Source organism: Gavia stellata, chromosome 8, assembly GCF_030936135.1.
Source record: "Gavia stellata isolate bGavSte3 chromosome 8, bGavSte3.hap2, whole genome shotgun sequence".
NCBI classification, from domain to species: Eukaryota; Metazoa; Chordata; class Aves; order Gaviiformes; family Gaviidae; genus Gavia; species Gavia stellata.
Genome location: NC_082601.1, coordinates 30682229 through 30706079, shown reverse-complemented (window position 1 = coordinate 30706079; position 23851 = coordinate 30682229). Strand labels below are relative to the sequence as shown.

At 38.2% G+C, this 23851-nt stretch overlaps 1 protein-coding gene across 1 annotated transcript in view; it reads left to right on the top strand.

Moving 5' to 3' along the window:
* The window catches only part of BMPR2 (bone morphogenetic protein receptor type 2), a 103360-nt gene that overhangs the window by 37536 nt on the left and 41973 nt on the right, over positions 1–23851 (top strand). The window contains exons 2-3 of the mRNA XM_009809575.2: positions 17865–18038; positions 19363–19542. Coding sequence (XP_009807877.2) covers positions 17865–18038; positions 19363–19542 — 354 coding nt within the window. The remainder of the gene's footprint in view (positions 1–17864; positions 18039–19362; positions 19543–23851) is intronic.

Genomic DNA, 23851 nt, shown 5'->3' with positions numbered 1-23851 from the left:
GAAGGCATGAGTTGGTTCCTGTCCCAGCTTATTTATAGTCAGAATAAAGACACAGTATAATGACTCAGGGTAAAAATGCCAAAGTGTGGAGGTCAGGTCACAGGCTGAAGAATGCCAAAGATAGTTGCAATGGAGCCATGTAGTGTGTCAGCTTAATGCATGGGTTAGTATGGGGGTTTTGTCGATACTTTTTTAATGGTTAAAAAAAGGGGAACTCGTTTCTTATTGTGGGCATATATTGTGGTAAAAATGAATTTCAGCACAAGCTTGGATGAAGAGAAGGGAGTGACTTGGCAGCTGCTCGTAGGAACTGTTCTGTACGTAGAGGGAGTGACCTAGAAAAGGTGTATTGGTGCTTATGGGAAAACCTGGCATCTGTTATCAAATGCATCATCAGGAGAGCAGGCAAGGAAATAAGCAGATAGAAAGAAAAATCAGTGAGAGACTGAATGCCATAGGACTTTGAAAGGAAAGGTAGGAAGTATAATGAAGTTAAGGATTAAGGGGAGAAATAGCAAGACAGACAGAGAACCTCACTGCTGCAGGGGTGTGAAAGGGACATTGAAGGGAGCGCAACAATGAAGTCTGTGCTGGGGAAAACCTACCTATGACTTAAAATGTTGTGGGACAGATTCTGCACTCACTGTTTCAGTAGCTTTTAAAGTTCAAATGCTACTATTATAAGGATGGTATTTTGTGAGCAAATTCTACTCAGTGTATTCAGAAATTGCTGAATTTCATCGTACTATTTTGTCTGTATTTTTCAGTTACAAGTTAGTAATTTTGCAAAGCCTGCGAACTGTCATGTTTTGTTAACATTCTTGTGTAATGTTGAAAATACTCTCAAACTTGATTTTCATCGGGAAAAACCAGCTCTTTTTGTTTAGGACTTTATTTACATTTTTCCTTTGCTTCCTTATTTGGCTTTGCATTGAATTGAAAGAGCTTCAGCTGAAGGGAATGTTGGCTTTCTGCTGAAAGACTTCCTTCTGTAGTTTATGTGCTCATTCATTGGGTAGAGAAAGCTTAGTCGTGCCTGAATTAAATTCCTCATTTTTCATCCATAGAATGCTCCTTTCCCTCCGTGACTGGTGGTCACTGGCTTGCTGTCACTGATGGGAACAGTTGCGTATTTCCTCTGTTGGACTTTCTCCATTTTCCTTTGCTATTACCCTACAAAGATGAAGTGCCCTGCATTTTTGTTTTCTTGTTTCGTGTTCTGTTCTCTTTCTCACAGAGGAGAGACTTACGTATCTGCCAGCATTCATTATTTTACTTCCAATTTTCCATTGATACCCGTGTCGTACATCCTTATGGTCCAGTGTTCTCAGAGAGCACTTACGTCATGCTAATTGGAGGGGAGGGGGGGCAGAGAAAGGATTAATGAAGCTGAGCATGAGCTGCTTTTTTCTCCTCTGGTTGGTAAAATCCAGCTGATTCTGTTGTTGGGAGCTTCTTCACTTTAAATTCTGTTAGTGTTTTCTGGTCCCTGAATAATACAGCGACTGGGTAACATTAAAACCCACATCAATCAAAGTATTTCCTGTTTTCTTGTCCTCATTGTCCTCAGTGACGTGCAACTATGATTTAGAAAAAAACAAGATGTAATGGAAAATACAGCTTTTAAAAATAAAGAAGCCAAAGAAGGTGTGAATGAACTTGTGTGTAGACCCTCTTAGCAATCTTTACTAGGGTGGATGGATAGGGAGGAGGATTTCAGGAGCTTTTATATAAGGGGGAAAAAAGCTTGCAAACCTGAGAGGTTTACCTTTCAGTATTATGGGATAGAGACAGCAAGCAAGATTTGGAGAGTAACCACGTTGTAAACAAGGAAGCTGAGGATAAAACTATGGTAAGCTTCTTTTCTTTAACTACTCTGCCTCATTCAGACAGAGCATTTGAAAACTGTGAATGGCTGTTGTTTCATCTCCTACAGAGGATGTTCAAAGACCTTTAGATCCCCAGAAGGTGAGGGAAAGAAGACAAACTAGAGAAGAAGCAAGTAGGGGAGGAATAATCTATCTAATCTAAAAGCTTTCTGCAAAGCTATGCTTTGAATAACTCGTGCATATTTATACTATATGCATGGTTATACTATATGCATAGTTACCCCTGGGCAGTCAGTCGGTCCTCTCTTGACTGGCTGTGAAATTCTGATTTTTGGCTTCCCCTTCTGAGATACAGAGGCCTTATCAATAGCTAGAAACTGCAATCAAGATGATCCTGGTTTTCTCCCTGTACAGGAATCCTAGGATTCAATGATCATTCCAAATGACATAGACCAAGCCAGTGTTAATCAAAGCAAACCATATGCAGCAAAAAATGGCACATCCATACTTCTGGTAACGAGATACAGCTCTACTCTGTCTGCTAAGATTACTTCTTTTACCAGCTACCAGAGGGATGAACTCAATTGGTTACTAGTCTTGGGTTTGCTTCAGTGTCATCTGAAAGGAGTGGTTTTACCAGATGAATGAATCACTACTGTAATTTCCTTCCACATCTGAAATTTGTTTATAGTTAATAAATCTTGAATTTCCTTTATGGTTTTATCAAGTTGGAGTGATGCAAACATTCTCCCATTACCACTAGTGCAATTCATAAAGATGTTGAAAGAACGTGATGCTGAAGTATTAGTAAGATGTTAGTAGAAAACTAAAGACGTTTCCTGTTTTTCAGTAAGCAATGCTGTAAACACTTCAGTATCTTGTTAAATGCGGAATTCTGCTGCTCTCCTGTTTGGTAGTAGCTCAGTCTCCAGTCAGAACAATAATTCTTTCTCAGAGCCTTAAGGAGGAAAGTGCTTGGGCATAACAAAGTATTTGAATACTCTTTAATAACAAACGCGCTTCTTTTATTGAGGGCTATTGGCAGTTGATATTTTGCAAATTTTTCTACACATGAACTGAAAAGCTGTTTGAAAATGTTTTGAAGATAAACCTGTGACTTCCAAATTGTTCAGTTTTTCTCTTTCTATGATTTTATCCTAGCTTCTGATAAGACATTGATTTTGTCATTAGTTTAGTTTTTAGTAAGATTTGAGGAGAAGATTGAAAAGTCAAACCTTGACTGCACAGTATTCTTAGCTCCAAATGGCAGCGTCTGTAATTCTCTTCACTTCTTCATTTTTGTCAGGTTTTACTGTAAACGTAGTTTATAACTATAGATTTTCTAAAACTGCACTCAATTTATTCCGTAAGTTCAATTTTTTTATGTATTATAAATAAAATAATGTGTTAATATCATGTTACCCTGCTGTACCCTTTTCTCTGGCAACAGTGGAGTATTCCTGAAAGCACTTTCCAAGTAAGCTAGCTGTCTACAGTCTATGATAATCAGCTGTAATGGCACATAGGCAGCTGGTTTGCTAATCCTTTGATTACAGTATTAGTTTGTGTCAGAGATTCTGAAAACCTGTCTGATCCTGTAAATGTGTTTAGTGAATATTGTAGAATAAATTGTATCTTGCCTGAAGACTGTAAAACACATATTCACGTTACGAGTTGTGTATTTGCACTTTGCTTGTGGGTTTTTCCCCTTTTTTGATAGCTGTGTTTATGTTAAAGAAAAAAAAAAAGACGTGTCTGTTCTAAAACTTAAATTCATTTAATGTTGGAATGATTTGTATTTTAATCACCAGAAATTGTTCTTATCTTGGCTTATCACCATGTCAAGTAATTCACGCTCAGATCAGGATCTCTTATTTAGAGAGAGATTGCAAATAGGATTTCCAGTGTACAAATCTATTAAAAAGAATAGGAGACATACTTTGTATGTATGTATGGCTTATTTAAAATATCCAGTATTTTGTACAACACTGTATTTTTGGTAAAGAGACATATCTTTAATAATGTGTGTGTAAACATGAGTGTTTTTCCATGTTACAATTTTCAAAAATTATAGCCAGTTTGCTAGAAAATAAGTACATGAATTAATAAACCTGATCTGAATTTCTTTAAAGCAGCTATTTAAATGTTTACCGCAAGTTATATTGCATTCTAATGTTTCTAGTTAAAATTAAAGAGAAAAACTTAACCTAATTTAGTTCATAAATGGTAACCTTCTCAGTAATGGCTGACAGAGTGCTTGATCATAGTTTGTTTTTTTTTTTTCTAGAGACACCTAAACCAACTAATATTTGTTCAGTGTCCCTATAATAAATATATATACCACTTCATGCTTTTGAAAATCTAAAGTCTTTCAAAAAAGGTCAAAATGTAGAGGAAGAAACTTCTTTACTGGCAAATTCTGCCATTGTGAAGCCTCTAAATTTTTTTCTTTGTTAGATGAGACTTGTCTTTGTTCCTTCCTTATTAGTCCCAAATGCCAAGATTCAGTTTGTGCTTATTTCCTGCCCGTAAAGCGTGTCTGCTCAGAAAAAACGTGAACTCTGAAAATCATGGACTGAAGTGCTTATCGTATCTATGTCTGTCATAGAGAACTACAGTGTGCATGGGGAAGCCCCCACGCAGTCTGGCTCTGTGCTGGTTGGTGGGTTAGGCTCACTAGTGACCCAAAGAACCTGATGTGTTCTGCTTGTTGTGTCTTGTGAGATGTTTTAATCTGTCCTACCTGGGGTATATATATAGGGTGAGGAGTTAAGATGGTCTTTCAAGCATAATTGTAGTCATCGTCCTCAGGTGTGTAATGCAAAATGTTAAGCAAGTTGATTGCAGCCTTTTCTTTGAGTGTCTATATTTTGGGAGTGCCCTTTTCCATGTTTCCTGTCATTAGCATTGACAAAGATCATTAAAAACAATCTTCTACTGTTTAAAATTTTTTTCTTTGTTTCCTTGGCCCCAGAAGTTTGTTTCTTTGGTGTGACATACTGTACTGCATTACATGAAAGCCAGTCCTTGAAACAAAAGTGTGTTCAGTAATCTGGGCTTGTCTGCATGTAGCAACCATACCCTTTCTACGTGTGTAAGTTTAGAAACCAGAAGTTAATGAAGAGCTTGTCTTGACTGGACACTGATTTTTCTGACTATACAAAGTTTGCACAAGTTGGCTTATATCACCTTCTTAGCTGGTGAAGTTCTTATTGGTACAACAAAGATTTAAATGGGAAAGAATGAATGCATAAAGAAAATTTATGAATTGATTTTAAGTAGTTCAGTGCTGTGCCCATAAATTTCTAGCAAGTTAAACACTGTAACACCAAGAAATACATGAACACTGACTGCTGTTCAATGGGCTGATAACCTTGAAGTCTAGCAGAAGCAAAAGTCAATATTCTCTGATTTTGCCCAGTTCAACAAACACCCATAAATACCTTTAGCTCACAATTCTTTCCATACCTTCTCTCAGTTAAGGAACACAGAGTAAGAGTGTTTGAAGTAGGTCCTGAGTTCCTGCAACAGCCTGCAATCTCTTACTAGTCCTTGATAATACTCTGTCCTCTGCATGAATTGGCTTTCACCTTGCATTGGCTAAATTAAGGTGCCTAGGGAGCTGTCATGTTGACGGTGCTCTTGACTCAAGGTGATGATGGTTTGTGGGATATTCTGTGGCATGCCATAAAATGCCTTGAAGATAAAGACTTGAGGTATTTTTGAACTTAAACATATATTCTTTGAGAAATTCTGAAAAGGTGAGAGGCTTGATACCCTCATAAAGCGTGTCAGGGTGGAAGCTAGTTTCTGCCTTTTCCCCCTCTTGTTGTTTTTTTCGGAGTTTAAGATTTTAGAGCCAAATGGATTATGCTTCTGTAGTCAGTCAAAAGATAATACAATGTGTGTTACTGAGGGCAAAATATGATTATGATTTTGGAACTTAATTTCCTTGTAGCTTCAGATCACAGAACGTTTGCCAGTTTTCAAATGTTTCAGCGTATTGCCAGTAGTGTAAGCTTCCTAAAAATGTTTATAGGAAGAATATTTGTAGTATACTGCAAAAGGCAGGCTGTATGGGTACTATCTTTCTCCAAATTTAAGCTACTGAAAAGTTTTCAAGAAAATGTTTTAGTAATATACACAGTAGAAATGGCATCTCTGCTTGCTAGAAAAGTGAGTATATTATATGTGTTAGGGGAATATCCAGAAACACACTTTTTTTCAAGGGGATCTAAAGTAGACTCTGAAATAATCGATTTTTCTCTGGGAAGTTTGTTACATCTGAGTTTGGGAGAAAAATACCACATCATTAGTTTGTTTTACTGTTGCTTTTGCTGCAGAGTTTCCTGTGTTATTCCACGCAGATACTTCACTTTGACAGCCCAGATAAACAAAAGCCAGACACTCATACCCAGAAGAAAATCCCTGAACTCCAGTCTAGGGCAAAGATAAAGAATTAAGGCTTTTTCAGTTCTGTGAATAGACAGTGGCGACTGGAAAAGATTATGTGTGACTAGGGCTGTGATGATTTCTGTTCTGACATAATTGCTAAACAGTAACATGAACATACTTATTTTTCTCTGAATAGTCATTTAGGAAATGAGTAATATGTAAAAAAATAAATTGGAAAAATGCTAGGTTTGTTTAAATCCCGTAATATACATATTCATGCTTTCAGAAGATTAAATGTAGACTGGGATTTTTCCAGGAGACCTGGAGAAGTTGGATGTCCAAAATCCCATCGAGTCAGTAAAAGCCAGCTGCTTCCTTCCCTATGTTTTTCCATAAATCTGGGCTTAAATGACCTTTAGCTTGAGTTGGAGTAAAATAAAGTGGAAGGTATACTTTAAAGCTGGCTTACAAAATACTTTTTGTTGGAAATGTATCATTTTCTTTTGCCCAACATCATGAGTCGATGAGTAGATTCTTTCTGAGCTGATTCAGCTGTGTGTAAAAACTGGAATTCCTGTTTGCTCATGGAGTAAAGTAAGCAATCGTTTCGTCTTGAGACAAGAAGACAATGCAAACCAGCCAATGTGATTTGAAGCCACAGGGATGCTTTCTGTCATGTGAACCCCCACAGAAAATAGTCGTCTTCAACTTTATTAAAATTGTGGAAGCTCTAAGATTATTGCAAAAAACAGGCATTCGGAGTCAAGAGTAAATGTTTTTATGCTTTGTACTCCACTAATGTGTTTAGGTTAGATTCTCCCTTAAGTGAGTGTTAAACATACTCCATGATTTGACACTTGTATGGTATTTAATGGTTTAATTGTGTAAGTTTTATGCTGATTGACTTCTGCTTTCCAGTATTTGAGCTTGACAGCTTTTTCAGAAGGCTTTTTGGGTATGCTTGGACCTTTGCATTTCCACATAGGACACGCTGACTGGATTTTGCTTTAATATGGAACGTGCAGTTTTTGGAAATGGCTATAAGCTGGCTATAAGTTGAAGTCTGTCAACAAAGATGAGTATTTTAAAGCTAACAAAGTGAATGCTAAAATGCCATTACATTTTACTATTTTTACATTAAAAAAACCCCAAAACTGGCTGTAATCTCTTGCTGCAAAGCCTTTAACTGTTTCTTAAGTGAAAAGTTGTATGATTAAAATGTCATCAGTCCTGCGTAATCGTTGAACTAAGATAACGTTATCATTTTTTAACATACCAGAATGGGTTTTTCACTGCTAGCAGTTGTTATATTTAGAAATTTAATATTGGACAGATTGATAACCTTCCTCCACTACCTGTTTGTTACGTACATTTTGTATTAATCCTGTCATGTTAAAAATCAATGGTAATTTAGCATAGGCAAAAAAATGGAAGGAAGAAACCTGCTGAATTAGACAGACTTACACAACCAAATCAAATGTCCTGACAGCGTACTAGCTGAACACAGCTATAAAACAATGTTAAGGAAAATGCTGAATCATTGAGAGAGGTAGATTCTTTTTCTAGTTTAGATGTATACATTCTGGAGGAAATCTTGTAAGGTAGGGAAGCTCCGATTAGCGGCCAAAGTAGAGGTAGTCAAAGGTCAACTTGTTGGGGCTCTAGTTGAGATTTCAGGACACTTGGCTTTAATTCTATAGTTTCTTCTTCTCTGACCCTGGCTGAGTCAATGAGATATATTCTTATTACAGATTCAGCTTGAATTTCTTCCCATATCAGCTGAAAAATGCCTCAACCTCTTGATGTAAACCATGAACCAGTATTAATTGCATTGGTTCAAATTTGCTTGAAATTCTTGAATTTTGTCCCAGCAGATTTTATGCCAGAACACAGGGGTTGCTAGCTTTTTTGCCACTGTATCTTGTGCTTTTACTAGCTGGATAAAATTTTGATTCTGTGGTAATGCCTGATTCGGATGAGGTTTGCACAGCGAGGTGGTCTGGTTGTTCTCAGAAACGTTTAGAAGTTTGTGGAAATCAGGCAGTGACACAGTTTACGGGCAGTAAGCTCAGGTATTTTTGCATAAAATCTGGCAGCATTTGGGGACTACATAATTTGTCAGCTGCTAGCAATAAATCTCTGCCATCCTGTTGCTCTCCTGCATGGCTCCTCTTGCTTAAGCTGGGTTCTTCTAAGATAACACTTCCTTTGAGAGTAAATTTGGGGAAAAGGAGAACAAGGCCTTCACTAAAGAATTTGAGTTGACTATTTACTTTTTGGGCGCTCCATACCTCCATTTACATTAATTCCAATTCATGAAATCCCTGGTACGGTGGATGCATCTGGGCAGAGGCATGTAACACTAGTGGGCTGCAAGGGGGGCGTGTGTCCATGGCCCTGTGGCAGTGAGGCTGTGCTAAGAGGGACGGCACATCCCAGGTGGGGTGAGAGGAGGCCACAGACTGTGTAGCGGTGGTGCAAGACAGCTGTGCTTGGTTGGGAAGCAAAGTGTGAACCTTGTGCACAACATGTGAGATACAACACAGCTGCCACGTGATTTGGTTTGATTTTATTCATTTAGTGCTGACGGACCACTGGTACTTCAGAATGAAGCTCAAACACCAACATACCCAAGTACTGTTGAAGAATACACAACAGGAAAAGGTTGGTTCTTTCGCTGCTGGCAGTGTTTATCAGCAGACAACACTATGTTAGGAAGGAAGTAAGGAGAGAAAAGAGATTTCACATTTATGTGCTTGCTTAAAGGTTATATTGAGGAGAAGGAAAGACTAAGGTATATCCATGTACAGAAAAAAAGACGCTTGAATTTTCTAGTCTCATGCAATTTTGATGGAAAAGGGTCTTGTAAAGAACATAAATGATTTAGTCATCTGAGTGTGCAGTCAATTAATCACTTTGAAATGGGTATCAGTACTAGCAATCATTTTAGTTTTGGCATTAGTTCTCAGTCAAAGCCTGGCTCTGTGTAATTGCCAGCATTTGAAACTGTGATGTTACACTGCAAAAGCAGACAAAACCAAAATAATTTTCATCAATGAAGAGTAAGGACATGCAGTACTGTGAACAGATTATTCCAGATTTTAACACTGAGTATAAACTGTAAGGGATTTATTGTCAAAATAAATAAATAAAATGTCACCCTCCCTGGAGGTATTCAAGGAGCGTGTGGATGTGGCATTGTGGGATGTAGCTTGATGGACATGGTGCTGTGTGGTGTTGGGTGGGTTGGTTTTTGGTGTGTTGTGCCTTGTTGTTGTTGTGTGGTGGTTGGCTTGCGTGGGTTGTTTGTGTGGGTTGTTTTTTGGTTTTTTTTTTTTTTTTCCAGGTTGGACTTGATGATCTTACAGGTCTTTTCCAACCGTAGTGATTCTGTGATTCTGTGATTCTATATTTTGTTGTATATCTTGAGGTACATAATATGTCCTATAAAACGTATGTCTGTGATGTTTATTTCCTCTCTTTTTGTTAGAAGGAGAGGAAAGCTTACGACCACAGATTTAAATTTCTGAAGCGTTTTTCTTTACTTCCCTGCTTCCCTCTTGGAAGCTCCTACTGTATTCTCTCATGCAAATTTCCATTCTTTCTTACTCATATCTTTAAAATATTAATCTAGTGGTTGCGTTTGTGGAGCCCACCTGGAGGACTTCCAGCATAGAGTTTGCTGTAAAGCAATAGGCTGTGCTGTCCGCCTGACCAAGTGCTCCCTGGCTGTATGTTGCACTGTGCTGCTCCTGACCTCTTGCTCAAAAAGTCCCTGGGCCATTTCTGGTTGGTTTGGACCTTCAAACTTTCATGCCCAATCCTTAGGCAGAAAATGTCTTTCTCTTCCTGACCAGTCAGCGCACATCTCTGCTGTGCAGCTGGTCAAACATGCTACAAAGCAGAGTGCTGGAAGTGTAACTACATGGAAGATTACCAGCAATTTAGCTTTTTCCCCTCCCGCTCTAAGTTAATATTGAGGATGGTCTGTCTGTAGAAGAATGACTTCTTTCAAAAGACATCTGCTTGTGATATATTTTTATATACGTGTATACACATTTAGAAATATTTGTAATTAAAAACTCTGAGGAGAAAAAGATGAAAAAAGCAGCAGTAGAGTGCTTGCTAAGTGATGATTTCTTCAAGATTCAGTTTCTCTGTACATCACACCAGAATGCACCTATCAGTAGTTGAAAGGATATATACTCAAAGGAGCCTCCTGATGTACATTACTTTAATTGCCTTCCTTTTAATAATTTGCATTATGAAGACACGTGCTATCTCATAACCCTGCCTTGAGGGCGATGATGTTTCCCTGTATTGTGTAAATAAAAGAACTCCATAGAGAGCTAACAGGGCCAAAAGAAAACAGGTTTTGTGTCCATGGCTGTTCTGATGAAAATCTCACTAATTCAAAGGGCAAGTTTCAGAAGAAAACCTTAATGTTTTCAAAAAATCTGTTGCAGCCTAATGAGGTTCCCAGTTTAATGTATGGTGGATGATGGCCTGTATGTAAAGAAATCCCATAACAGGCAAACAAATGCTCAGAAACCTTTTTCATGTTTTGCCTTTCTTCAAGTGTTCACCTATGTGGTCCTGAAGGCAGTTGGACATAATTACCAACATGGTACCCATGTATGTGGTCTGTGATGCTAGCAAGTCTATTCTTGTAGGTTACATGCAAGTTTGTCTTCTTACTGTTATCTCGGATTCTTTTAATTGTGACTGTTGCATCACAAAATGTATTGCCTGGCATTGATAGTAAAGTGGCAAATATTTGTTTGTTTGTTTATTTATTTTTTAATCCTGACAATTAGAACATGGAGTAGAATAATTTTTCGTAGCATTTGAGTAACATTTGAGTCCTTTTTCCTTCCTTTCCCCCTCCCTTTGCACTTGATGCAAATTCCATGTACTGCATTGAATAGATGTAAGGTCAGGAAGCGTCGATTAAGTACTAATGGAACTGACTTCCTATGCTATTAATGAAAACATGACTCATGTTCTAAGGATTTGCAATTCGATTCCTGTAACTTTCGGTATTTCTTTTGTAATTGTTTTCAGTAATTATGTTTTCTTAGAACACAAAATGATCGTGAAAGAATTATTATATTAAAATTTGTTTAAATTCATCCTAGAACGGATGAATTGTATATTCATAGCACACAGGATTTCTTACAGAGACAGTAGATGCACTTGTAATTTTCTTTTGATCTTTGCTGTCCAGAAATGTCTTTAGTGGGGAACAAAGGCAAATATTCAAACAGTAAACATATCTCCGGGTGTTTTTGTAGCAAACCACTACAAACATCCAGAATTCACCTATTTGTGTGAATCACTTCTCTGTTCCTCAGCAGTGGAAATACTACTATTACAGGGAGAAAATACTGAAAACATCAATATAGTATTTTTCCTATAATAACTTGTTTTTTCAGCTTTTTTTTGTTGACAGTAGAACTGATAAACGCTAAGATTGTAATCGTGTCAAAACCCGAGCCATATGCCAAAAGGAAATTCCAGAAGCCCTGGTGCTTTTTCTGGAGGCTGTGTGGTGGCATGGGGAGGAACTCCGTGCCCCCCAGAGCACTGCGGCAGTAAGAGTGAGCCACAGGATGGACTTGGGAAACTATGGGCAATTCCCAGTTCCTTTATGATTTCAGGAAAGTAATTTAACGTAGTCTGCTTCCCCATTCTCCTTTTGGAATATGACAATAAGGTTTCACAATCTGCTTCAAGTCAAGTCTGTTAATGTGCGTGTGGTGATCAGACGCACCAGTAATGGCAGCCAAGCAGGAAAGCTAAGAACATTCAATGTTTCTTAGATTACTTCTTGAAGCACCCATACTCAGTTGTAATGCTGCTCATGTTTTAAGCATATTTTTGCAACTGGACAGTAAAGTGTCTTTTTATATAAATATAGGTGTAAAAAGGGGCTGGAGATTAACAGAACTAATTTTTGGTTTTTTCTGGTTTGTGATAGGGAGAGTGAAGAGCTTGCCCCGCTCTCGCTGGTTTTTCCCTTGGTAGAACTTCTGGGAATGGTGCCTTCCCTTGTTGTCTTTGTTGGAAATCTCTGCTGGATGAGAGAACGGAAGTTTGAGTTCATTTTATTACTTTTATTGAATTATTTTGACATAGTTTGTCTGGTACACAAGTTCAAGAGGAATGGAAAACAGGCGTTTCATTAGAAATCCTTCATGATTTCTTGTTCAGGTTTTACTTTTTGTCCTTTTCAATGTCAGCCTATCTGTTGCTACTACACTTGTCTGTAGTAGCAAGTTTTTCAGTGGTGTATGACATGTAAACATTCAATTGCCATTTGTTTGTTTCAAAATCTCCCTCATAGTCTTTCATTAAAGGTGAACTAGAAAAGACTGGAATGTATAATGAGTTCTATGTGATGAACAAATATAGTTTACTATGAAATTCAGCTTATAAAGATAGCGAGTACCGTAAGTCCTTCTCTTACTACTTATATATTGTGAAAAAAATAATAAATAGATTTTTCCAGTTTTGGTAGTAGCCTTTAATGTGATTTTTCTCCTTTTCATAGTCATAATTTCTGTATTTCTAAAATTACACTTTTGTCACGTACTGATTTAATCAGATGATTGCGTTTAAGTACAGTGAACTCTCCAGAGCTGTCCACCACCCCACTCCCACCAAAAAAAGAAATTGCTCATTTGATTCTTACTACTTATGCTCATTTGATGCTTATTTGATTATAATCTTTCGGGGAATACGTACATCTTTGGCAGTTCTGGTTTGTTGTGCTTTAGACCTAATGATGAAAGAGTTACTATAGACTTACACATTTATAGAGAAACTGCAGTCCAAATTCATTTTAGTGATTTTACTACAGTTATTTTTGTGATGCTTAACTTGTGCAGGAATAATGAGGTAGATAGCTTGAAAGGGCCTGTAAAAGAGTTGAAACAACATGATTTCTTTTAGTAAGAGCAGGGCTCTGAAAGGTGACTTCACATCCACGCAGCAGATGTCCTGTGAAACCTGTGCTGCCACTTATTTTGGTGCTAGGTCTTGGTTTTGTTTGTATGCCGGGACATCTAATGTCTGGGCAAATACACTGTATAGCTTGATCTGTAAATGGCTTCTGCATTTTGCCGATTTGAGGATACACTGCTGGTGCATCTTGAGCCTGTGAAATCTGTCAGGAAAGGAGTGCTGCACAGTGAGCTGTTCACGGGTCCTTAATATCTGGTGAGCACATCTGTCTACAGATGTCTCTGTACATCTGTCTACATCTGACATAGGTAGCAAATGAACTGGATATGTCAAATGGATCAGTTCAAGTCTTCATATGATGAATAAGTTGTTTATTTTAATTGCTCTTGTTGTTTAATAAGGATCTTAACATTAAGGTATTTCCTTGGGTTTGGATCTATTTGAACTGAAGACAAACAAGAGAATCCAGTAGTTCTAGTCTTACCCCTTATCATTTCACCTGCCTTGGAGACAAAAAAACAGCAGGTAGCCCAGCTGAGGAATATCAGTTTTCTGTCTGGTAGGTGCACATTGAGTACCTTGAGACCTGTGTCCTGCAAGAATCACAGAATAGTTGAGGTAGAAGGGACCTCTGGAGGTCATCTTGTCCAAACCCCCGCTCAGGCGGGGTCACCTAGGGCTGGTTGCTGAGGACCATGTCCAGGTGGCTTTTGAATATCTCCAGGGATGGAGTTTTGGAAGAAGCAGCTTTGGAATTGTTTCCAGCTAAGCTGCCATAGAGAGCCTTAGTGGCTGCCCTGTCATGTTGCAAGTGCAGAGCTCCCAAGGGGCAGGTAGATGTGTTCCAGCTCAGAATGCACCACGCATAGCTGTTGGCTCCCATGATGACTGAAAACTGACATAAAAGGTCACCTGTGAGGAACACATGTAAATCCAAATGAGCAACAGTATTTTACCTTGAAGGGTAAGATTTCTGTTGAGATAGGTGAAGTTTAGAACAGGCACCCCAGCGCTTCTGTGTGTAGTATCTCCATTTCTTTTGGGGAAGGTTTAAGGCCTACTCATCTAGGCTGGAGGTTGCTTTCAAGGCCTGATTTAGAAGTATTCCAATACTAAAAGTTTTTAGAGCTGACTAGTTTCCACCGCCTGGAAGAAGGAAACCTTACTGCCAAATTCCCAGATCAGGAATCTGCCAAAATCATGCAAAGAAATTGAAGCGGCTCATCTATTCTGTTGTCCTTCAAGATGGTTTCTGGACATCTGAATGCCCTACCCAATTTTCTTCGGCATTACAGCTTCAACAATGAACCTACAGAGGCCACAGAGAAAAATAAAGTAGCTTTTGTTATGTGTCCCCTGTTTTCCAGATGTTCCATGCCATCAGGGAAGGGGCAGGGGTCAGTGGAGTATTGCAGTGGGTACTGCTCCCACAGGGGTTGTGCTTCTCTAAGTTATAATCGAAGCAGGAATGTGCAGTGATCAGCATGAAAACTGTAGTTGTTGGATGAGTAACCTTTATTTTTTGTTGGAAAAGTTTCCCACTGAGATCATCTGACATTAAATTGTGGCAAGTTAACTTGCATTTTTATTAGTTTGCTAGAAAACTGATAAAGATACAGACACTCAGATTGCTAGCAGTGGGTGTTGTACTTTCTCATGCTTGCCCCTTCCTCCCCTCTGCAGGTATTCTTATAGGGCAATACATTTTTTTAAATCAGAAAAGCCTTTGGTAGCAACTGTTATTTTCTATAGTGTATCATTGGACAGCATCTAGCATGACAGTTAACTTTTTTCAAGTATCTTCTGCATGTTCTTGCCTCTTAACCTTGATCCTAAGAGATTTACAGAAAGGTGAAGAGACCAGAAAAGTGGCAATTCACAGAATCACAGAATGAAAGGGGTTGGAATGGACCTCTGGAGATCGTCTAGTCCAACCCCCCCAATTAAACCTGTCAAATTAAACCCCCAAATTAACCCCCCAATTAAAGTTGTCTGTGTCTCTGGAGCACAGACATGATACATGTAACTATATTTCTGAGTAGAAAGCAAAAACAAAAGGGTTTTTCTTTTTCTTTTTCTTCCATTAATTCAGAGGTTAAAAGTTTTGGTTTTGTTTTGTTTTTTCACCTATTGAAGTACTCTGAAAGTGGGCTTTCCTGGAATTACTTTTTTTTTTACCACAGGTTTTTGATAAGGAAACCAAATCTGTGTGGCTGTTTTATAAATTCCATTCTTTTTAATTTATTTTTCACAATAAAGGCAAATTATGAAAGGCCTTATGTTGCAGCAATTGGAGCATTCTGTAAACAAACAACATCTGAGATGACCTTAGTCCCCCACAGCTATCAGGCGCAACTGATTTTAAAACCTTCGTAGTGTCCCTGGGAGCAGATATGTTGTATTTCACAGGGCCGTATAATTCTGTCCTGTTCTCTCTTGAAAATTACATTTCCATGATAATTTTTGCTCCTTTCGATTTTCAAAAAGTTAGTCAGCTCCAGTTCTCTTATGGCAGTGGAGTACTGTCCTTTCATACATTGCTTCTTGGCTGGTCCCATGTCATGGAGCAGAGGATGCAGGACAGATGCTTCACGCCTGGCATACTCAGCTGTTTCTGAGAATAAAACTACTACGTGCGACTGGCAAGTACTGCTTGAGGCAGCATATGCTAGCTGTTAATGTGTGACCTTTTTGTCCTAAGTAACTCGACTAACTCTACTCATTTAGAAAGAAAAAAAAATTAGATATGAAATCTAGGCAACGTGAGTTTCTGAATATCAAGCCACTGCTTTATAATACATGTATTTATCACTTCAAAACTCTCGTTCTGGATGTAAAGTGTTAATTGTACAGTGACCAGTGTACAGAGAGGTGGGTGAGTAGCATGGACTGCAGGCCAGGTTATTGGAGTACGTGGAGCTGCAAGTGATTGAATTACAGTGGCTTAAGAAGTTCCTGTCTCTTCAGCTGAGAGCTTTACCGCCACTGATCTGACATGCAGCTCAACTGATCGTACACACCCTACCAGACCACTAAAAAACAGGCTAAGTTGTGCTATTTTAATTACTGCTGCCACAGAATAAACCGGGAGTCACTGACAGACTGCTTTTCTGGATGGTACAGCTATTTATGGTTGTCTGAACATAAGAGAATTTTGAATTTTGACTCCTTAATGAACAGTAACAGCCTTGAAAGTGAGAGACATATCTGAGTCTCTTGGTTTGTCTATTACCCAATCATCTGTGCTGGTGACACAGTGAAACAGCATTTTTGAAGTAAGTCTGCCTTGCTGAAACATGACTTCTTTGGGGCCACTGCTGCAGAATGATCAAATAAATAAATCCTCAGTGAGGAGGTATTTTATACGTATACAGTACCTTTAATAATTTACAATTACTTATGCTATAGTTTTATTTTAAGTTCAAAACCAGTTTTCGCAAAAGACCAACCTACTCCACCTTGCTTCTTTTCGCTACCAATGCTTTCATGGGAGTTAAAGAACTGGATGAAATCTAGTTGTTGAGATACGTAGTACAAATTCTTGCTGCGATTTGATGTTTGCTGAGCTGTACTGCTGAATAATACTTAAGTGCCTTGTAATTACATACCTAGCTTTCCATGCATTTTATAAAATCATTCAAGGGAAGAATGAAAATATTCTAAATAACAGAGTCACTACAGATACACGATTTATTTATCTTGGACTTGATTCCTTTCTGAAGAATTCATTGTTTGAATGTGTTTACTCTTCCTGGAGAAAAGATGACAGAGGCGTATCAACATGGCTGAGTCCTTTAATTGAGGTGATACAAACATAAAAGCAGTAATCATGAGTAAAACATCTAAGTTCTTAAGATATTAAATTTTTGAAGTTTGTTGATTAAATATTCTTGTAAAAATTGGTATGCTCTTTGTGGGTGGTTTTGGTTTTGTTTTAATAAAAAAACCCAAAGATCTTTCAGGTGATCATGGGTATTTATTTTTGCTCTCTCTTTGTATGTTTTATAATGTTCCTGCTGGACCTTCCACAGGGAGACTTTACATGCAGTGTTGCTCCTGTTAACAGACAGTGTTTCTCAGAACTGCTGGTCAATTGTATGGGTTTTACTCTGCTGTTAGCATTTCTGTTGATGGTCTTTAATGAAGTGAAAGAGCCCAAACTGATAGGTTGGTGAGCAAAAAGAAGTAAATGTCAGTGCAACAGCTGGGTAACATGTAGAAAAAGAGAGATAGGTCAGTAGAAAGAGAGTGGTAGGCACTGGGTTGGATGGCAGTCTGAAAAAGATCATCTTGGTTTAGGATCTGGAAACAATTTAGTAACGCATGCGGTTGCTGAAGAAACCAGCTAACAGTTGCATAGCTTATGCTTGAGGACAAATAATGCGGATGATGCAGACTATGCAATGAAATTTTTATTCTGCACCTATGAACTTCAAACATTTGCGCATTCATTTTGAAACACCTTCTGAGGTTTTTTTTTGTCCTCTTTGTGAAAGTAACTTTGGGATAGACCTCTATTTCTGACTGTTGGAGTACAGTTTAAAGAACAGATAAATATAATTCAGGATGGTTTTGAATGTAGGTTTCCAGAAGACCTTAATCATCCTTTTATTAAAGTTAATACTTTTTGTATAAAATTACTGACAAAAAATATTTTCCTTTCTTTGTCTAAAGCTGCGCAGAGTGAGGAGCGGCTGTGTGCATTTAAGGACCCATATCAGCAGGACCATGGAATCAGTGAGAGCCGAATCTCCCAGGAGAATGGCACAATTTTGTGCATGAAAGGTAGTACCTGCTATGGACTTTGGGAAAAAACACGAGAAGGAGACATACATCTTGTAAAACAAGGTATGTAACATTTCAGTGTAAGTGCAGTAGTTTTAGTACTCTTCTCACTATTTTGTGATCTAGCCAGCCCATACAAAGATGTACCGCTGCAAAGTTAAACATTTTGTTTGTGCATTGTACAAATGCATAATTTTAAACTTCCCATTTAGCAATTTTAAATATGAACAGAAAGTTTGTTTGAAATAAATGACTTCTAAAAGAGATTGAAGAGATCAATGCACAGTTGAAGGAAAAAACACTGAAATTGCTTGGTACTTAGGATGTCCAGAGGAAGATAGCTTTCTTGAATCTATCTCAGTATATGTATTGATGTAATGATAAATTTAAAAATAAGTGTCTCATTAAGTTAAAATGTATATTCATGTTGATTGGATGTTTGTTTGCAAAGGAAATTGCAGCTATGGCACGAAACAATCACATACCACTAACTGTCACTTCGCTGCTGTTCTGCGAGGAGAGTGATGGTCGGAAGGGGTGAAGGGTTTGCAGTTGCTGGAGATGTGTTTTGATTACCATTCTCAGGGACTCTGCTCTTGGTTACTTGGATACAAGTTAATGTAGTATAAGGCTGAATGAAAACTGGTATTTACAAACATCCTGCGTAGTTGTACTCGATGTTGTAGTTGTTGTTGTTTCACGTTTGATCTGGTAATCTGCTGAAAGAAGCAGTCTGACTGCTCACCTCTGCCCCCAGGCTGCCTCTTCCCCTTGAGGCATTTGCACATAAAGGACGTTTAACTGCCATTGACCATACTTGGGAAGGAACAGTTGCTGCAGGGAGAAAGGGCCTGCATTAACCAAGAAATAAGTTGTGATCCTGTAGAAGAGTCCAGTGATGTTGACAATGAGGAAGGACAGAATTTTTAGAAATTATGGAAGAAGCACCAAACTATAGATGCAGTCTTGTGGCCTAGCTCTAAGGAGAGGACTAGGTCACAGTTTCATCTAGACTGTGGGCCAGAGGGTGGTAATATTGTCTGTGGTATCAGAGAAATAAGGAATGGCATACATCTGCTTAGAAGGCTCAGGAATTCAGATTTTGTTATATTGAGGTTGACAGCTGGACACCTCTGATGTTGGCCTTCACTGCTGCCCATATTTCTTCTTCCTGGTTGTGGTAAACTCTGAAAGAAATTACTCAGTTTTTGGTTTAAAAGGTGGTAGTGAAGTCAGACAAGCAAATTATGATAACTGTTTTCACCCCACTCTGTAACATTTAGTTAGGTAATATATGGATTTCTATAGGTGTGTTTAATTGTCCATGCAATAGAATTGATTTTATGCCTCCTTTAAAAAGAATTCTTTAATTCACTTCTTTTTACAGGTTGCTGGTCTCATATAGGAGACCCACAAGAGTGTCACTTTGAGGAGTGTATAGTTACAACCACCCCTTCCTTGATTCAGAATGGAACATATCGCTTCTGCTGCTGTAGTACGGACTTGTGTAATGTCAACTTCACAGAAAATTTTCCACCTCCTGACCCTACTGATACAACACCTTACAGTAAGTCAGATGTTTCCATCTCTGTCATTTCATGGTTTAAACAATTTAGAGAAAGATCCTTCTTTCATGGTACTGTAAAATGCAAAACCTGTGACCTTTCTGTTTATACGGAACAGAAATGGCAAACAGAACAGAGCTTTTCCATATGAAGTTGATCACATTTATATATTCCACAGTGCTCTGCAAAGAACGAGTTAAATGCTTACAAGAGAATTGTTTGTACAGGCAACTGCTGAATGGAGATTACATTTTCCAAAGTGGTCTCTAATCTTGGGTGCTTTGGTATTTGGGTGCCCAACTTCAGAAGCCTGTGGGGATATTCAGAAGGATTCAGACTTCTGTTAAAAACAGGCCAGTAAGTTTATTAACGTATACGGTACCTTTGAAAAGTCAGTCACGGTTCACAGATAGCTTTGAGCAGTAGAACCGGTCTTACATCAGGCTGTTGAGATTCTTTCCAACAGTTTTACAGTGCTTTGAAATCTGAAATTCTTTTGCGTATCTCTGGTAGAGATTAACTTTGGCATAATATTCAAAGAGTACTAATTTGAGCAATGTAGTTTTTTTCTAGATTAGATTGTCTGTTAAGTTATTTGTAATAAAAATCAACATAGCATATGGATCTAAATCAAGGGAACAAACCCCTTAACCTCCTATTATAGAAGCGAGATCAGGACTAGCAGACACCCTGTTATGCTGTGTTCCAAGAATTAAGAACCTTTAAAGAAGCTGAGTTAGTGGCCTAATCTAAGCATTCGGATAGCCTTTTCTGAATAAGAATTGTGAAAGAGAAATTGAATAGAGGCAGGTATGTAAATAGAGGTACAACTGTTCCTGTATGTCGAGAGTTCTTTATCAATGAAAAGTGTATTGTGAAATGAACATGTCTTTAATGGATAGTATTTACAGCTATAGAATGCAAAAAGAATAGTTTGTGTTTAGGAATGATATTATTTGAGTTAACTTAAACTCTCAGATAGTGAAGATACTGATGCTTTCAAAAGGAGATTTGGGATGGAGTCTTTGTATACAATTTTAGTCAAAATGAGGGCTTGGCACGCTAAAAAAAAAACCAACAAAAAAGCACCCTTTTACTGGGAAAGTGCGTACGGTATAAATGGGTAAAGAGAGTTGATAAGACATGGTGCCTTTTGGCTGATAATACTCTTTGTAGAACCAGTAAACAATCAGCATTTGGAATCAGTGTCTGAGCGCCGCACTGTGCAACGCAGAACAGACTCTGCTTGACTCTGGTAATAGTCATCTGTTTGGGCTCCCCAAATGTGACCGGAGTTAGTGCGGTGCAGGTGATTTAGACAGGTAATTCCTTGTCCCTTTCTATTCCCCCAAAATAGGAAGACAAGGTTCCTACAAAATGACTTGTGCTCGTGCTTCTCCAAGGGTAGAAATTATATGCTGAATTAATTCAGTTATTGGGTGATAAGATCTTCAAATAATTTTGAATACTGAAAGATCTAGCTTGACTGGCTGAGTGGGGGGGGAATTAAATTTGTAACACAGTCCTTAATTGACCCAGCTGTAATTGAGTACAGCATACATTTCTACTGACTCAAACTGTTCTGTGGTATTGTGTCACCTTCCATTTTCATAATACGCAAATTTGGCTTGAGGCATAAGCATAAGCAAAGTAGGTTGCTGCCTAGCACAGTTGTCTGTCTGCCTGCTTTGACTAGGTTAAGAGACGGAGATTGGCCATTCCAGCAGCAAGGATGGCCTCATTTGCCGCTCCGGTGTTTTATCTGTAAAGCTCTACTACTGCTGCATCTGAGAGAGAGGGGGCTGCTCCTGGCAGTGTAAATCCCATACACCCACAGCACTGTGGAGGTAGAGGATGTTCTAGGAAGCTGGAAGGGTGAAAAAAGAGGGAGGGAAGCTGTGGCACACAGGTCCCTGCAACATTACTGATCTTCCTTCCAGGCACTAGAGTCTCCACGGTCCCTTTCCCCCCCTCTCAACTCCTTCTAGAACCCATTTTGGTGCTGTAAGATTTAGTTTTGCCACCTCAACATTGAGGACAGAATTCTTGCTTTGGCAAAGTTCAATTTTTATGGAATTGTTAGGAAGCTTTGAATTACCTGCCAGATACCTTACTTGGGCACTTTTCCAGCCTTTCTACTGAAGTCGTCAGAATGCTTTATGGACATTAGTAAGCTTAGCTGCACAGGCTGTGGCAATCTATGTAACCATACCTTTTAGATTATTAAATTGAACAGGTCACAGTCATATGGGAAATCTTCTGCAGAAGGTTATTTTGGTATAGCCCGTGAACTGTAAGAGCAAGCATTATTTTATCTATATTTTTGATAAAGCATTAAAAATGTTGTACATTGAATAGTTCTTGAGTGACAGAAAGTAAGGTAAGTGGCCTCCTAGAACTGTATTTATGATCCTGTAAGTTTCAAAGAAGGTGTGACTAGTGTATCGTTAAATTTAATCCTTACTGCTTCTTAATGTGCAGCTGGTAATTTAAAAGTCATACATCTGAGTAGTCATAATATTCTTCTCTTCTATCTTAAAGATAATCCAGGCAGATTTGAGTAGTTGTTCGTTGCTAGTCCCTCCAGCTAGAATTTTGCAAATGCTGTAGGATGGGGTGTAGTCTAGAGCCCACAGTCTGGAGGTATTTAAAAATGCAAAGATTCAGATAGCTGTTTCCTGATGCCAGGAGAAGTAGAGGTTGGAGAATGGTGTTTATTTCAGATCTGAAGATTTGCCTGTGGAGTTTGGAGCTACTGAAATGCAGAAGTTCAGAAACAACCTCTCATCCTCAACCTCAGCTTGCACTTTTGGGGAAAAATATACTTTCTTATGCTTTGCTAAATCACTTATGGATAAATTCATTATTCTGCCATCTTCTATTTTCACAAAAAATTGGCAGAAAAAAAATTTCTATCTTAATTTCAGCCAGTATGTGTATATACCCCTTAACCCGACCTAAAAAGGGCTGACTATGGCTTCCTGGGTAAATCTTTTGAGATGTGTGTTTACTCTATTGGCTTTGTCAAATATTTGTTTTGAGACTTGTTAAATATCTGCCTCTTATGTCTACAAAGTGCTTCCTAAATTCTGAGACTGTTTTGAATACAAATTCATTAGTTCTACAATCATTCATAATGGCCATTTAAATAGAATTTAAGTAGCTAAAGAGGTAAATGATCTCCCTCGTTGGTCATAGATATATTGCTGTAATGAAACATTCACGTTAAAATAACACCAAGATGAAAGCAACAAAGCCATTTTTAATTCTTTTTTTTTCCTTAAGGCTGCATTCCTGGCACTGCAAATAAATTAATCTTACAGCAACTGAGTGTTAAGAATATATTTTTGTATGACAGGGGATGTATTTGCACGATACATGAAAAAAAATCCCTGGCAGCAACAGTTGAGCATTACTGGTACATACTATTGTTGAAATGATATAGGGTTTTTTCCTCATAGCAACAAATGTTGGCTGCAATTTTTAGAGGATTTAGAAACTTTTTATATTAAATAAGAGCACTGAGATTTGGATAGAAAGAAACTGCCTCACACAGCAAAGGAAGTTGGTATTTCTTTATTCTAAAACACTGATAGACGGGTTTATCTTTCCGGTGTATCGTCTTGGCCTTTCTTTGCCAGCCTTCTTGCTATGTGTATAAAATACATGTATAAAAGTCTGTCTTTAAGTGCTCACAGAATTTGGTGGAAACTTTAAGAAAAGCTACCATTAAAAAAAAATTATCATTAATGTATGTGGCTGGGTCAGGTTATTTAAGGTAGTAATAGACAGTTTTCATTTAGCTATTGCTTTTGAGAGGCAGCAGTTAGACTCATGTTGCTGTGGGCACATGGCCCAATCTAACTCCCACTGAAGTTGAATTAGATCATGTCAGGCTAATTTTGGAAAGTTGTAACTCTGCTCACTCTCAGTTGTTATCTTGAACTGCTTTTTTCCAGAGAGCAGCATCCGATATTAATTTGTAAGTGAAATGCATTTACTTCAGCTGAGTTCTGCTTGCAGTACCTGGTCAGCTACGCTTGTAGCCAGTGTTGGAGCTGGTGTTTCATTTCTGATCTGCCTAATCTAAGAAAACACTCCGTAAATAAGCATTTTCCCTTACTTGCACTAAATTATTTTTTCATGTGGTTTGGATGTATAGCAAAGGGGAAATTACAAATCTTTGCATGGGGGTAGATTTTCTGTCTTGAAAGATGGAGGCAGGACTGATCCATACGAGGATTAAAACTTGTACCCTTGAAACGGTAGGGAGTCAGTCAGGCACATCTTCCTTTCAGTGAAGAGATAAGG